Source organism: Euleptes europaea, chromosome 1 (genome assembly GCF_029931775.1).
Source record: "Euleptes europaea isolate rEulEur1 chromosome 1, rEulEur1.hap1, whole genome shotgun sequence".
NCBI classification, from domain to species: Eukaryota; Metazoa; Chordata; class Lepidosauria; order Squamata; family Sphaerodactylidae; genus Euleptes; species Euleptes europaea.
In genome coordinates, this window is record NC_079312.1 from 116,629,666 (window position 1) to 116,647,295 (window position 17,630).

General features: G+C 41.2%; 1 protein-coding gene across 1 annotated transcript in view; it reads right to left on the reverse strand.

Moving 5' to 3' along the window:
* The window catches only part of WIZ (WIZ zinc finger), a 144,860-nt gene that overhangs the window by 88,862 nt on the left and 38,368 nt on the right, over positions 1-17,630 (reverse strand). The window contains exon 2 of the mRNA XM_056866933.1: positions 9,004-9,064. Coding sequence (XP_056722911.1) covers positions 9,004-9,064 — 61 coding nt within the window. The remainder of the gene's footprint in view (positions 1-9,003; positions 9,065-17,630) is intronic.

The window sequence follows — 17,630 nt, forward strand, 5'->3', positions numbered from 1 at the left end:
GGCAACGATTTCCCAGGGAACGGACAGGACTTCCAATGGTTTGCGGAGACCTGGGGGGTTTCCCATGAGTCTTTTGGCGGTTGCGCAAGAGGGGCAACTGCACACAAAAAGGTCCACATCTGCTCTAATGCCCGGCCACCAAAACTGACGTCTCAATAAATGTAAAGACTTCCCTTTTGTCTGCAGCAGAGAAGTGAGAGGTAAGGCAACCTGCGCAAAGTCATTTATAAAATTGCGGTAAAAATTGGCGAAACTAAGAAATTGTTGTAGTTTCTTGCGAGTAGTAGGGACATCCCACTCCACTACTGCCCGAACCTTTTCTGGGTCCATGGCGAGACCCTGCTGCGATGCTATATACCCCAGAAATATTATCGATGACTGGTGAAAGTCACACTTAGAAAGCTTGGCATATAACCGGTGGGCTCGCAGCCGACTTAACACCTCCTTCACCAGAGCCACATGCTCGTCCATAGTCCAGGTGTATATTAAAATGTGTCATCTAAATAAACAATCACTCCTTTAAACAACAAGTGATGCAACACCTCATTAATTATTTGCATGAAGACACTCGGGGGCCCAGTCAATCAGAAGGGCATCACTAAATATTCAAACATTCTGAAACAACTAGAGAAGGCAGTCTTGTGTTCATCTCCTTCTCTGATCCTAATGCGATGGTACGCTTCCACTAAATCTAGTTTAGTAAAAATCCGACCTTCCTTCAACTGAGCGAGCAGATCTGGAATGAGAGGAAGGGGGTAGGCATTAGTCTGCGTGACCGCATTGAGTCTGCGGAAATCTATGCAGAGTCGCAAATCACCAGTCTTTTTCTTCACACAAAAAGCGGGTGCCGAGTGAGGCGCCAAGGACGGATGTATGAACCCCCTTGCCAAATTAGTGTCCAAACAGTCTCTTAACACCGCTTTTTCCTTAGGGCTCATGGGGTAGATTTTCCCTTTTGAGAGTTTGCCCTCCCCCACCACCTCAATTGCACAGTCAGTGGCTCAGTGGGGGGGCAATTCATCACACTCGGGCACATCAAATACATCTGCGAACTGTGCATATTCCTTGGGGAGTTGAGGCGGCGTAGCATCTGCTGACGGATGCTCTTGCAATGCGGCTGCTTGTTCTCTGAACGCCACCTCCCTCCTGTGCCGGTCACACTGGGCCTGCAAAAACGTAATAGTCCGTTCTTTCCAGTCTATGGTAGGACAATGACCACGTAGCCAGTTCATTCCTAACACTATGGGGTACTTAATAGTGGGGGCTACGGTAAAATGGAACTGTTCCCAATGCTCCCCAACTCCCAAAGCGACCCAGGCTGTCCTATGCATGACCGCCCCCCCCCTTAAAGTCACTACCGCCCATCTGGGCAAATTGGATGGGTTCGGGCAACTCCACTCTCTTTACCCGTAATTCACGTGCAGTCTTTTCATTAATCAAAGTCCGAGCACAGCCTGAATCAACTAGCGCTGATACTCGTAACACGGGTCCCCCCCGGGGTAACGCGAGGGCGACCTTAATGAACACATTGTCTTCATGATCGCTTACCATCACTGGAGCTCCCTGCTCAAGGTCCGGAGCGGCCTGCTGTGGAGCTCCCTTTACAGCAGACCGGCAGCGTTTTTTGCCAGTAGGCTCCACTCTTCCTCCTCGCTGGAGGAAGAGGAGTCTTTATTTGTAATCCACGGCTCCGATGAGCCGGTAGCTTTTGGCGGTTCTTGGGTGGGTTGAAGCTGAAGAGCCATGGGTGTCCTCCGTCATCACAGCGGGGCGCTTCTGCGGCGCGCCTGTCCCTTGGTGCGCGCCTTCTCAGATTCCACAGCTGTGAGCTGGACTGAGGCAGTTTTTTTCTGACCGGGATGGGCAACGAGCGGCAAAATGTCCCAAGCCTCCGCAAACAAGACAGGCACCACTCTGGAAACGTTTAATCCGTTCCGCCGCTGACAGACCCCCTCCTTGCAGGGACCGAAAGTCTTTAGGGGCGCCTGACCTGTCTCCACAGGGCTTGGCCTCCCGTGCGGTACGCTGCTTCGAGAGCTGCAAAAGTGGCCTACGGTTTTCGATGTTGGCTGCATGTCGCACCCATCCCTCCACGTCCGGAGGATTCCCTTGCATGAAAGCCCAGTGCTGCAATTCGGGATTGAGCCCCTCCCGAAAATACTGTAACTGGGTGGCCTCACTCCAATCCAGGATTTTACTCGAGAGCAATTGAAACTCGCTAGAATACTGCACCACCGACTTATTCCCTTGGCGCAGCTGCAAAAGAGCCGTCTTGGCCCGTTCCCCCCAGTGCGGGTCTTCAAACCGGTTACGAAGGGCTATCATGAAGTCATCCAAACTTCTCAAAACTCAGGAGCGCAGTTCATACTGTTGCACCATCCACGCCGCCGCTTCCCTCTGAAGCAGCGATGCAACGTTTTGAACCCGGCTTTCATCCGAGGTGAAGGTTGCACCCTGCTCCCGCATGAACACGTCCACTTGGATCAGGAAATAAGACAAAAGGTCGCTCGACCCATCAAACGTCACCTTCAACTCATGTCGGGTTGGAGGCGCTGGACCCGGCTGCCCCAGTGAAAATAGCTGGACCGGTTGGTTCACAGGAGCCGCCGGTTGGTTGTCGGGAGGACGAGGCTGCTGTTGCCGCAAGTCGTTCAACTCATGCCACATATCTTGCATCAAGGTTTGCATGGCATCCATCCTTTCTGCCATCTCCTGTTTCTCGAAGCGAAGTTGCTGGCATTCCTCCTCCCACTCGCGCAGCCAGACCGATTCCCTATGGGCCAGGTCTTCCTCAAACCCCTCAAGCATCCCAGAAATCGCTGGCCTCCGGCACCTACTTTCCACCCCCCGACCCCATCCAAGGTCGGGGAGAATCCATCCAGGATCGAATACGATAAATCTTAGGTACCGCACCCTTCCTGGTGCCGCTTGATTTCTCGTCCACTGGCTTTTCCCCCTTCAAGCCAAGATCGGGCTCGGCCGGAGGCACCATCTTGTCCTCCTCTTTCTTGTCGTCTCCATTCCCCGCCATAGCCACCCTCACGTTGGGTTGGGAGCGGAGAACGGAGCAAAAAGATTAGCAGCTTAATGTGAGGTTCTCCAGCCAACCTCGGCAATCCCATAAAATCACTCGCTCAGACAGGCAGGTCTAAAGCAGGTAAACGTTTATTCAGGAGCCGCAGGTACAGCATAAGCAATCCACAGGTTCAAAGCTGCTAGTGACCATCCATTCTACAAAGCATAACTTTAAGCACAAAGCAACCCCAGGTGCAAGATCAAGCAGGCCTGGGAATTGGGAGATAACAGTGCCTGGTGGGAAGCAGGGAGTGAGCAAGCCATAATACTGAAGTTGCCTGCTTGCGACTCAAGGTCAGAGCGGGGGGGAGGGGGGAGGCAGGGAGTGGGGATAGTTTGAACAGCTCAGGGAAACAAAACCGAAAGATGCTCTTTTTATAATTTTTATTTTTATAACATAACATAACACATAAAACAAAACAAACAAATACTGTTAGAAAAAAAATTAAAAAGAAAATACAAAAGAGTATCGATTATATAATCTTGTCAATACATTCAAAATTTCAAAGTTACAAAATTCAGAAATACCCTTTTGACCCTCCACCCACCATAAAAAGTGACCCTTCACCAGACTTCCGAAGAAGTGTCTAAACAATTAAAAAAATTGTCGAAGGCTTTCACGGTCAGAGTTCATTGGTTCTTGTAGGTTATCCAGGCTGTGTGACCGTGGTCCTGGTATTTTCTTTCCTGACGTTTCGCCAGCAGCTGTGGCAGGCATCTTCAGAGGAGTAACGCTGAAGGACAGTGTCTCTCAGTGTCAAGTGTGTAGGAAGAGTAATATATAGTCAGAAAGGGGTTGGGTCTTGAGCTGAATCATTGTCCTGCAAAAAGTATCAAAGGTAATGTGCTAATCATTGTCCTGTAAGTATCAAGATAATGTGCTAATGACATACCACGTACCACACCCTCATTAGCACATTATCTTGATACTTACAGGACAATGATTAGCACATTACCTTTGATACTTTTTGCAGGACAATGATTCAGCTCAAACCCAACCCCTTTCTGACTATATATTACTCTTCCTACACACTTGACACTGAGAGACACTGTCCTTCAGTGTTACTCCTCTGAAGATGCCTGCCACAGCTGCTGGCGAAACGTCAGGAAAGAAAATACCAAGACCACGGTCACACAGCCCGGATAACCTACAAGAACCAGTTAATAAAATTACTTTGGTAACAATAAAATTAGAAAATAAAAGTAAAACTAGTTTCTATAACTCGCTAACTAAATTAGTAAAATCCATTTTTGCCAGTTTGTCCCAATATGTGACGGCCTTTGCCCATGTTTTGTTAAATTCTTCCATATCTTTTCCATGTAGGAATTCTGTTAATTTGGCCATCCTCATATACATCCATATTTTCTCTTTCCAGTCACGTATTGATGGTTTATTTACTTGCTTCCAAACTTTAGCTATTACAATTCTTGCAGCAGCAAAACTATACTGACAAATGACCCTATCATTTCTATCCATATTTTCTTGAGGAATTCCCAATAAACAGAATGCAGGATTTCTTTTTACTCTCTTATTAATCAGATTATTCGTTTCTCTAATACCTTTTTTCCAAAAACTTTTAATTTTTTTACATATCCACCATGCATGCATAAAAGTTCCTCTTTCCTTTCCACATTTCCAGCATAAAGCCATATCTCCTTTTTTCATTTTACTTATCATCACTGGCGTTATATACCATCTATAAAACATTTTATATAAATTCTCTCTAATTTCATTGGTAATTGTAAATTTAAATCCTTTCTTCCATAAATGTTACCATGTTTCCAAATCTATATTATATCCTAATTCTTTCATCCATTTCACCATTACTAATTTAATTCTTTCTTGTTCTAAATTTACTTCAATTAATAGTCTATATATCCTTCCTATCAATCCTTTATTTCCCTTTATTAATATATTTTCCAGTTTATTTTTGTTAAATCCAACTTGTTTATCTTTATTAAATATATCTTTTAGTTTATAATACAAAAACCAATCTTTAATGTTAAGTTCTTCTCTACTTCTTAAAGCCCAATCTCCTTCCTTACATTCGATAATTTCTCTATATACATTCATATCTAAATTTAAGTGTATCCCTCTCTTCATAAATTCTTCTACTGGATTAATCCATCCCGGAGTTTTATTTTCCAAAAACCTTTTATATTTTTTCCAAATTTGGAATAAACCAAATCTAATAATATGAATATTAAAATCTTTATTTACCTTTTCCTTATCATACCGCAAATATGCATGCCATCCAAAACATAAATTGAAGCCTTCTATTTCCAATATTTTGGGATTAACAAAATCCAGGTCTTTAACCAAACAAAACCAGATGCTTCATAGTACATTCTTAAATCTGGTAACCCCAAACCTCCTATTTCTTTTAATTCAATTAAATTATTATATGCTATTCTATGTCTTTCTTTACCCCATAACAATTTAAAATATATTTTTTCCAAATTTTAAATATGTTAACCCCTTTCATAATTGGTAAATTTTGAAATAAAAAAGCATTTTGGGTAATACCATCATTTTAATTAGCGAAATTCTACCCCATAATGATAAAGGTATTTTCCCCAATATTTTAAATCTATAACAATTTGTTGCTATAACTTAATATAATTATTTTTAAATAAATTAAGGTTGTTTGAGGTTACCCAAATATTTTATTTTATGTTCAATAATGAAGCCTGAGCTTTTTGATAGTTCTTGCTGCTTCAAAAATGTCATATTCTTAACCAATATTTTAGTTTTGTTTTTATTTATTTTAAAACCTACTAGCTTTCCATAAACCTCAACCGTTTTGTTCCAATTATCAATTTGACTAGTAGGATTAGTCAAAAAACAAACTACATCATCAGCATAAGCTTTAACCTTAAAATGATTTCTACCAAATTGACATCCAGTTATATCTGGGTTAGTTCTAATCTTTCTCAATAAAACTTCTAACACTAAAATAAACAATAAAGGTGAGAGAGGGCAACTTTGTCTAGTACCTTTTTGGATTTCAAATTGTGATGTCAAATTACCATTAATTAACAATCTAGCTGATTGATAAGTATAAATATTTCCAATAGCTGACTGAAATTTCCCCCCCAAACCCATATACTCTAAAAAAATTTCATAAATTTCCAATTTACATTGTCAAACGCTTTTTCTGCATCTAAAAATATCATTGCTATAGGGGTAGTGACAGATTCTGCGTATTCTAAGAGATCTATCACTATTCTAACATTTTGACTAATCAGTCTACCTGGAAGAAATCCAGCTTGATCCGCATGTATAACCTGATTTAATACTATTTTCAATCTATTTGCTAAGATAGCTACGAAAAGTTTACAATCATTATTCAATAATGAAATTGGTCTATAGTTTTTAACATCCAATAAATCCGAGTTTGGTTTTGGTATTAATACTATATTTGCTTGTTTCCAGGTTTGTGGGATGGATCCATTCTGCAAGCAATGATTCATTACTCTCAATAAATGTGGAGATAATTGTTCTATAAAAGTTTTATAATAAAATGCTGTGAATCCATCTTTGCCTGGAGATTTATTTAATTTACTTTTACCTATAACAGTTTTTAGTTCCTCCATAGTTATTCTAGAATCTAATAAGTCTTTATGTTCTTGTGAAATACCATCCCAATCAAATTGATTTAGGTATACATCCATTTCCCCCTCTGAAACATTTTGTCGATATAAATTTGAATAATAATCTATAAAAGTTTCCATAATTTTTTGTTTGTCTGTTGTTATTTTACCCTCCCTTTTAATTTTTAATATTGGTAATTTCCTCTTTTTATGCTTAAGCTGCCAAACTAATAATTTACCCGGTTTATTGGCATGTTCAAAAAATTTCTGTCTGTTAAACATTTTTTTCTCTATTTCTATAGTTATTAAAAATTCATATTGATATTGTAACTTTTTTAACCTATCCCATCTGTTCTTGTTTAGATGATTTGTCTTGTGATTTTCTTAGCTGTCTCTCCCCCTGTTTAATTTCCTCTAAAATCTTCTTCTTTTGCATCTCCCTCTCTCTAAACCACCTTGAATTTTGTTGTATTAAAAGACCCCTAACTACTGCTTTACCGGCATCCCATACTGTTTCATCTGAAATTCCTTTATCTTCATTCTCAGAAAAATAGTTTTGTATATCTATTTTTAGCTTATCTACTATTTTCTTATTTTTCAATAAGTATTCATTTATAGACCAAGGTTTATTTCTCTTATCCCCAATATTAATTCTGATTGAAACCGCATTATGATCAGATAATACCTTGGGTAAAATTTCAGGGTCTTCAGACAAGCTTATAATTCCTTTAGAAAGCCACAACATGTCTATTCTTGAGTGAGAAAGATGTCTAGATGACTAAAAAGTATATCCTTTTTTGTTACCATTTACCAATCTCCATATGTCAAACATTTCCCACTAGTCTGTAAGATGATTAAAAATACCAGGTAATTTACCCTCACAGTTGCCCTTTTTTTTCTTTGCAGATCTGTCCAACCTTGGTTCCATCACTCCATTAAAATCTCTCATCCAAATCATTTTTTCTTTAGCATATTCAGCTAATATCGATGCCAAATTATTATAAAACATTTTTTGATTTGTATTAGGTGCATAGATACCCACTAACAATATTTTTTGGAAACCACTTACAATTTCAATCAACAGGATCCTCCCATCTTTATCTTTATATAAAATCTTAGGTTCTAATGTCAAAGGAACATATAAAGCTATTCCATTAATTTTTTTCTTTTCATTGCATTAAGTAAATTGTTTACCCAATTTTGATTGTTCCAATCTTATGATATCCTTTGGTAAAATATGAGTTTCCTGTAAACAGAAAATGTTAGCCTTAGATTTTTGTAGGCGGTAAAATATTTTTTTCCTCTTATTAAGAGAATTCAAACCATTAACATTCCATGACAATACTTGCACTTTAGCGCATCTGTTTCTTCAATCTGCTGTCATTTGCCAGCTTTTATTCACCACTGGAGTGGAGTTTATTCCTGAAATGCAATGGAGTCCTAGAGTCTGGACTCCGTTGCATTTCAGGAATAAACTCCACTCCAGGCATTTGCAGAGAGTTTGAAAGCTTTATTCGGAAAACAAACGAATTCAGTACTCTACACAACTTAAGGTTAGAATGAAGACAATGTATTTAAAGATCAGCTTTATAGGATGCACACACTAGAAATGTTTACACGTAAAGGCTTTGAAATGCAAAACATCAGAGGTCTCTCAAACATCAAGAGAGAGAGGATTCCGGTGAAATCACACCTTGAGGTCAGAGCAGAATTACAATAGGGAAGTTACTTTGAAATGGGGGTATAGGGGGCCTCTGGCAATAGCACCTTTCTCCCAAACTGAAGAGACTTTCCCACGGGAAGAAAAGGTGGAGGGGAAGACATGGAGCTTGCTATCCAGGGTTCAACTGCATCCCCTCGCTGACACTAGACAAGTAGGTGATGTGAAAGACCTCTACCTGAGACCCTGGAGAGCCGCTGCCTGTCAGAGTAGACAATACTGATTTTGATGGACCAAGGGTCTGATTCAGTATAAGGCAGCTTCATGTGTTCAAATGGTTGAACCACCATGTTTCTTACAGACTAAATTTATACTCCATCCCAGAACATTTTTACATGGGAGTAATGGAACCTATTTTCAGAGGGATACATGCTCTCAATGGATCCAGTGACCTGAAGAATTAATACGATCCATTTCAAAGGGAGTCAACAGAAGTATTCCAGGAAGGATTACATGAGTAAGGGTGAACATGTTAGCCAGATTGTTATTATACTAAGCTCAATGTTCCAGTACAAATGAAAGACCTTGAGAAGTGGCCTGGAGCGATTAAACATCAACAACAGTGACAACAAGAAAAACCTTTTAATTTTTTCCAAAAAAATTTCAACACTTACCAGGCCTCCTTCCTGTGAGTGCTGACGGAGTCAACGCCATAAGGGGAAGGACTGGGTTCATCTAAAAAGAGAGAGAGAGAGAAAGAGAGAGAGAAGTATTATAGCTTGCTTGACTATGCAGAATAGTGGGGTTTCCAGAGTAATTTACAATCATGTAATTTTATAGCTATAAAGCTTTCCAAGCAGATAAACCATCCCAGTTTGTGTGCCTTCCTGGAGGCGGTTTTGGATTAGAATGGGATTTCTAACCCACACTCTTTAATCCCGAGCACCAACAATTTGATATATAATCATTTCTGCAGTTAAGCAGTTTAAAATAAAAAGGAGAAATACATTTGAAATGCAGCATGTTGAAGAATCTTCCTTATAAGAAGTCAAACAATTTGACCATTCTCGGCCAGTCACGCCATCAAAATAGGAATCTGTTTTCTGTGTGCAGTCCGAGAGAACTCTTGGTCAACATTATGGGTAACCACTATAATTACAGTCATTTGCCCTATCTACACTCTGGAAGAAGAGCTATTTTGTCTAGTTATGGCTCAAGAGCTCTGTGTCATATACACAAATAACTATTTCTTCCCTACCTACATATTTAAATTTAAATTAGGACAAGTGATTAACTTAATCATAAATCATCTGTGGGTGGAAAGGGCGGGGAGGCAGAAATCTCAAAAGTTTATTTTTGAGAAAACTAGGATTACTATTTAGTTTATTATATTGTTCAATGGATTTTCATCAAACTTGGGTGGGTGATGAGGGTAGCAAACAATTGTGACACTAAATTGTTGATTTTCACGCAAATTTAGAATAGTCCAGATGTAAGGAATTCCTTTTAAAAAGCAGATTTTCATTGTCTCCTCACAAAGGTCTTTTCTGTTCTCTAATATTCCCTTTCCCTTACCAATTCAATGCACCAGCCTCAGTCAGTTGTATTCAAATGAACCCTGCCTTACTGCAGTCCAGGCAATTTCTCCTCCCTCAAATTCTTTCCCCCCCTCTATAATAAATTAATCACATATTCCTAATCCAGACAATTAATTTCCTTGCTACAAAAACAAGGATTTGGGGAGTTGGGTCAGCAAACACACAGCCCTGTTTATGGCAGATAATGTAGGAAGATTATGCTAAAGCACAAATTGTAGATCCTCTGACTAATGTCTTGAGCTGTGGCCATTGTTTGCCATTTCAAAGCCTGTACAGAATGCAGGCTTGATGCATCACAGATTTCTTTTATCTTGGAACAAATGGCAAACACCCATAATTGGCCAACACTCCCACTGAACTTTTAATTCTGTTATAATACACCAGCAGCCCAAAGGCCAAACTCTGTGCCCAAGTGCACTGTAATTTGTATTTCTTCTACAAAGTTCTAAAAGCAAATTCCATGTAACACCCCTTTTTAAAGATTTATAAGAACTGTGCAAACGTGAGAACTCAAGAACTCATCATCAGGCTGGATTTTTTCAAAGGGTGGGGGGAGACTATTTCAAGACATGATCTTGAGGCCATTAGTCTGTTCCTATTCAGAAACTTATGGGCTGTTTCCACACTGTTTTTTTGCCCCAGGTTTAATGCTGACAGGAGGAGGGCTTTTCTTGCTTCCCCACAGGTATTATACCTGCCAGGGTTTCCCTGACTTTTCCTTAATCCGATTTGGTGCCAAGTTTTGGGAAAGACTGCGGCAAAGCCTGCATGGCTGCCATGCCAGTGGCAAAGTTCAGACATTTTTTTCCTGCTCCTGTACATGCGGTGGCCATTTCGACCCACTCCCCTCACCACCAGATAAGTGCTTTTTTATTTTGTTTTAATCAGCAATAGAATATTGCCCCAGCCACTTTGATGGTAGAGATATATGGAGAAAGGCACATCTCTGCAACAAAAGGGGTTACAATTTTTGCTTTTTTTTTTTAATGAAAGCTGGGAATACAGAGTACCTGATACACAGATTGCTGTAACAGTATAATGATATTCAGCAGCTTAAAACAAAAAGATGGCATGAGGGTACTGGCTGGAGATGGTATCACAAGCATCCTTGGCCTTATGACCAACTTCTTCCCTCCAGAATTTTTTATCAGATTGGATGTTAAAAGAGTTCTGGAGCACCCGAAAGCTTGCCAGCTGTTTTATGTCATTTTGGTTAATCTAAAAAAAGGGTATACAGATTTTGGTTTTTTGATTTTTCTGTGGACCAATGAGGCTACTTGGAACTTCAGTCTATAATATACTAATAATGCAAACCGTGCTGTTAAACAGGAGTCTTTATTTTGTCAGAACCTAAAGAAATCAGCATGTTTTAAGGAGAAGCATTGTTAATTGCCTACCAGCAGTGCATTCCTAAGGAGAGTTACTCCAGTCTAAGCCCATTGAAATGAATGGGCTTAGACCGGAGTAACTCTCCTTAGGAATGCACTGTAAGTGTATTAAAACTACCTTTAAAGTGGAAAAGAACAATGTGAGCTGCTTTGGGTCCCCATCAGGGAGAAATGCAGAGTAAATTTGTGAAAGTACGTAAGTAAATTTAAAAAGCCAATCCTGGCTTTTGTGAAAGTACATAAGTAAATTTAAAAAGCCAATCCTGGCACCCAAATGTCAGAAACATCAAATATTCTTACTATAATTAGTAGTTCCTGGTCAGAATTGAACAGCGTCGGTATTTTTCAAATGAAACTAAGAGGACATTGGAAAGAATACAAAGCCCGTATTAACTACCCCATGTGTTGCATGGATAATCAGAGAGAAGATAGAACAGAATCAGAGAGTACAAAGGGTTGCATACTAACTCAGCAGAGGATTTGCTGAGCAGCATCTGTAATTCTGAGGACGCAGGCAGGAGAAAAAGGCGATGGCAACTTGCTGACATACTTTGATACAGACGAAATATCTTTTAATATGCAACTGTAAAAGGAGCTACAGTAAGAGAGGAAATGACAAGGTATCAGGGCTGACAGAGGCAACCAAGTAATACTGGAGGGCACAGAAGAGAGTCCATGCAGTGCAGTGGTTAAAGTGACACCCAGGTTTAAATCCCCCTGTGCCATGAAGGTTGCTGGGTGATATCGGGCCTGTCATTCTGTCTCTGACTACCCTACCTCACAGGTTTGTTGCGAGGATAAAATGGAGGAGCATAACAATGGATGCCACCCATTCGTCTTCGGAGGACGAGGGGGATAAAAGGTACTAAATAAGTACAATCAGGACTTTTGAGGATGTTTAACTTCAAAGAGTATAAATTGAAAGACTGAATGTGCACAGTACAGTATTTTTAGCAGTCGTCTATATGTTCCTATACCTGAATTCCTTCACCAACTGGAAATGTGAATGGTATGCATCCCTGACATGGCCAGTATATCATACAATAAAGACAAAATGGAGCAAAATAACAATCTGGATATGGATTTTAAAGTAGCTATAAGCAAGATTTAATGCAATTTTTACTCACACAGTAATGTGGGGGGGGGGAGCTGCCTGTGTAGTCTTAGAATGAAGACAGACCAAACATTTGAATAATATGAGCCGAACTTCACAATCTGCATTAAGCACACAGTCATCAGCAAAACTGCTCTAGGCATTGGCTGAAGGTGTTTTAGGCACTGATGCCATAGGCACTGACCATCAGCACCATCCAGAAATGGATTCCACCCTCAGTCAAAGCACTCTAGAAAAGAGCAGAAGGGTTTTCCAGAACTCTTTCTAGGACAGAAAAGGGTACATTTGAATTGAGCATAGTTAGAGCACTTCCAAACCACACCCATAAGTATATGAATGTTACATCTATCTTTACCCTCAGAGTTATGATTTTTTTAAGCTACTCAAATGCAGCCCGTACCATTGCTGGAACGCAAGCATCTATTCACAGGCCTTTTCTACCAACTGAGGGCACTTACACAGCCTCTTATGATTTTGGGGGATCTGGCTTGTTTTAAACTGTGCCTTTCCCTCAGTTACAAGATGTTCTTAAGGTAGCGAGTGTAAAGGATTTGGGTTTGCTGCTGTGAGGTATGTTTTGTGGTGAGCAAGCAGAACATCGGGATCATTAAGGCAGTGGTTGTATGTAAATAACAGAGGAAATTTATTTATTTACAGGTTGATTTCAAAACAGATCAGCAGCATAGGTCTTCACGTAGTCAAAGGAGAAACCTGGCTGAGGCACATAAATCTAAGCTAGTTATGGCTTCAGTGTGTGGTCTAAATTCTCTTTAATACTTATGGGTACAAACCGGCTGGATGAAAATGTTGACCCAGTGTGCAGCTGCTGTGAAAAAGGCAAATTCCATGCTGGCCATAATTAGAACAGAAATAGAGAATATACCTGCCACTATCATACTGCCCTTATTCAAATGTATGGTGAGACCATCCGTGGAATACTGTGTATAGTTCTGGTCACCACACTTGAAAAAGGGTATTGCAGAACTTGAAAAAGTGCAGAAAAGAGAAACCAAAATGATCAGGGGACTAGAGCAGTCATCTACTGAAACTGAAGGGTGGGAGATTCAGGACAGACAAAAGGTAGAATTTCTTCACACAGTGTATAGTTAGTTTGTGGAACCCGCTGCCACAGGTTGTGGTCATGGCCGCCAACTTGGAAGGCTTTAAAAGGAGACAAATTCATGGATTACTGAGCTATCAATGGCTACTAATCATGATGGATATCTACTCCCTCTAGTACCAGAGGTAGTCTTGTCTCTTTAAATCAGTTACTGGGGAGCACAAGCAGGATAATGCTGTCACCGTCTTCCTGTTTGTGGGCTTCCTAGAGGTAGCTGCTTGGCCTCTGTGTGTACAGAATGCTTTCGCGCATACAAGATTCCCTCCACTCCAGCTTGCCCTTTCCCAAGAGTCAAACTAAATGGTACAAGGTCTGCTCATCACCAGAGACAGGCCTAACAACCGGGTACTCCATTCTCTTCCACCCTGCCACACTACCCTTCAACCCGTCTACTCTTTTACTGAGGCAAACCTGAACTAACTCCTGCTGAGCTTCCCTCCAGCATCCCATCCCCCTCTGAAAGATGACTGGATGCTGGATCGGCAACTACCATAAGCTCAGCTGTGACTGGCGCTCGAAAGCTTAACACAAACTCTTGTTGGTCTCTAAGGCGCTACTGGGCTCAGATCTAAAGGCTCAGCTGAGTGGCTCTTTTTCCCTTCAGGGGAAGGACAGCCTCCTGTATCACAGCATCCCAAATGCAAGCACTTCTTTCCCAAAAGAAGTGCCTCGGTGTGTTTGTGAATAGTGATTCTCTATGCATGTCAAACAAAAAGAGGGGGAAAATGTTTACCCTTATTATGCAACAATGTTATACCACGACATGGAAGAACTCCAGATTTTTGTTGCAAGGATGATGAAAATCCAGGTCGATGAGGTAACACCTTTGGCATTTTAAAGAACAGCACGTCTCAAGACCAAGTATTCTTTAAAAGTATTTTGAAAGACAGCAACAACAATAAAATTAAATTGATCTCTTGGTGACAAACAGCAGGGTCCCACTTGTTCAGGGAAAAGGATACCAAGTAGGCTGGCTTCATGTATAAGGAGGGGAGAAAAGAATTATGACTTTATAAAGGATAGACAAGAACAGTAAATTTTAGTGCATTTAAATTATGGAGCTGCTCAGGGAAGACTGCATAATCAAGGGAAAAAGAGGCAAAAGTACAGATACGGAGAAAAGGACAATGGCAAAGGTGGATCTTAGGAATTCTTTTGTTCACGGGCGCTCTGGCATGCTCTATTTTTAGAAACCATCTCCTTTAGAGGAAAAACAGAGCAATTTATCTTCCTCCTGATGAGCATGAAACTGTACTCTGTGCAGCAAGGCCTCATTTCTTGAAAATAGAAAGAGATGAGGCAATTTAATGTCTTGATGTTAGCATGACAAATTTTACCCGCTATGGTAATCCAATATAAACTTTGCCCCTGGATATTAAGAGAGGGAGATGTAGATTTTTTTTTTAAAAAAAGACATTGACTCCAGATTCTTCTCCCCAAAGCTGTGGGTTTAGATATGCTGTTATACTGAACTGGCAGCACATCTTTCTGATCTAAACAGGAGAATTAGAAGCCTTGTCCAAAGAAGTGAAAGCTAAAACAATCTAATTCAAGAATGCCAAAGCATAATATACCCACCAGCTACAGCGTACATTTCGTTACTATTCATTAAGAGACTAAGCAAGTCACCTACAGCACTCCTACATGTTTTGGTGCTTAAAAAACTGCTGGTTTAGCATTCACCCATGCCCTGAAAGGCTCACTGTCTCGAGTTGTTCATGAAAGGCTCTGAAGTCATTCTGATGCAATATTTAAAAAGTGGCATTGAGAGAGATACTGGGATTGTTTTACAAGATTCTGTACACCAGTATGTGGAAGAACATGATCAAGATTACAAAAATTAAAAGTAGCATAGAAAAGGACAGCCAACCCAATAGGTGAGCATGAAGGAGATCCTGCCCGAATTCCAGCCACTACACTATACTGGCACAGATTATTTACAATACAAGCAGTGGAGTTGAAAGTACTTGCAGGGGACATCTCATTTTCCTTTCCTTCACTATTTCCTTTTTACTTTTCCTGAAAGCCCTCATAGGCTCTCCCCTTTTCCTGCTTCCTTCTCTCTTTCCCACCCATTAGCCAAACTAACTATTTGCCATGCTGTCTTCAGCCTTCCCTCCTTTGCTCCCCTTGGCAGCCTTTCCTTAGGAGAAGTCTGGCCCAGTTACATGGTGGGGAACCTGAATGGATTTCTGGGGAACATCTAATTTCCACTTCCCACACTATCTTCTCTTTCTCTCCACCTGGCAGCCCCCATATTCTCAACTTTTCCTGCTCCCTTCTCTCCTTCCCACCCATCAACCAACCTACCTTTTATCTGGCTCCCCATCTTCAACAATGTTTATTGACTTCATATATACCCCCACTTTTCTCAATAAGGAAAAAGCAGTTTACATAGTTCTGCTCTCCATTTTCTTTTCACAATAGCCCTGTGAGGTAGGTTAGGCTGAGTGTGTGTCACTGGCTCAAGGTCACCCACTGAGCTTCGATGGCAGTGGAAATTCAAAGCTGGGTCTCCCAGATCCCAATCTGAAACTCTAAATGCTATACCATACTGGCTTTCTTGAGGTAGTTGCGGTTGAACAGTAGTAAGCAGCTGGGCCTGAGTGTGTCATGCAAGTCACGTGGTAGCAAGATGCGTATGGTTGCTGCTGGGCCTGGCCCCAATGAGACCTCCCTCGAGGGACAAAATAGCCCTGGAAAGGGCTCTGCCCATCCACACCCTTTCTCTCCTCCTGGCAACCCCCAAATCCTCACCTGTCTCTGCTTCCTTCTTTTCTTCCCACCCACCAACCTACATTTTATCTGCCACCCATCTTCAGCTATATTTTTCATTTGTTTATTTCATTTATACTCCATATTTCTCCACAATGGGAACCCTAAGCAGTTTACATCATTCTCTTCCATTTTATAAGAACATAAGAAAGGCCCTGCTGGATCAGACCAAGGCCCATCAAGTCCAGCAGTCTGTTCACACAGTGGCCCAACCAGGTGCCTCCAGGAAGCCACAAACAAGACGACTGCAGCAGCACCATCCTGCCTGTGTTCCACAGCACCTAATATAACAGGCATGCTCCTCTGAACCTGGAGAGAATAAGTATGCCGCATGACTAGTATCCATTTTATCTAATAGCCATGAATACCCCTTTCCTCCATGAATATGTCCACTCCCCTCTTAACACCATCCAAAAACCCTGTGAGGTAAGTTAGGCTGAGAATGCATGACTGGCCCAAGGTCACCCAGCAAGATTCCATGACAGGACGTGGATTTGAACCTGTGGCTCCCAGATCCTAATTTAAAACATCACTACATCATACTGGCTATTGTGAGTGGCTGCTGTTGTACAGTAGCATGCAGCTGGGCCTGAGTGACTCACACAAGTCATGTTGTATCAAGCTGGCCTCTGTTTGCTGCTGGCCCTGGCTCTGCTGAGTCCTTCCTCAGAGGCCAAACTGCTCTGGAAAGATACCCCCCTGCCTTTTACTGACAGAAACCAAGGCTTCAACTGACAATACTGTTGTGGTTGCCTAGCAATGGCTAATGGGAGCGCTTGTTTCTTAAAGCTACAGGTGCTACTTGGAGCAGGAGCCCTTCCTTTCCCAAGGCAACATTCCAAGCCCATTTGGTCTCTCCTTTATTTTTTAAAAGCCATTCCCTGCAGCTGCAGTGTGGCTGTGGGGGTGGGGAACTTGGGCCAAACTTATTAAAAACATGAACATGTAGTTTGGCCCTGAGTAAACATGCTTAGGATTGCACTTCATGTGAATCATTTCTGTGGTAAAATGGTGAAGGTGATATGAGTGTAAGGCTGCTTATGCATGGGTTGGAATACCCTTGGTTTGTCCCTCTCATGTCTCACACTATTATACCCTGATATTTGAAAACCTTATGCCTGACTATCCCTGTCCTGCTTTAATCACACAATGGAACAGGGAGGAATGTCTCATGCATAGTGCCCTTCTGCTTAACGCAAGTTAGTCTAGGAGTGGTCGGCCTTTTACCCGCACCTGCCTTTTTGTCTCCCCATTATTATTGGCTGTTGTTGGTGAAAGGGTGGTCTAAATGCCAAGTGGGTACACC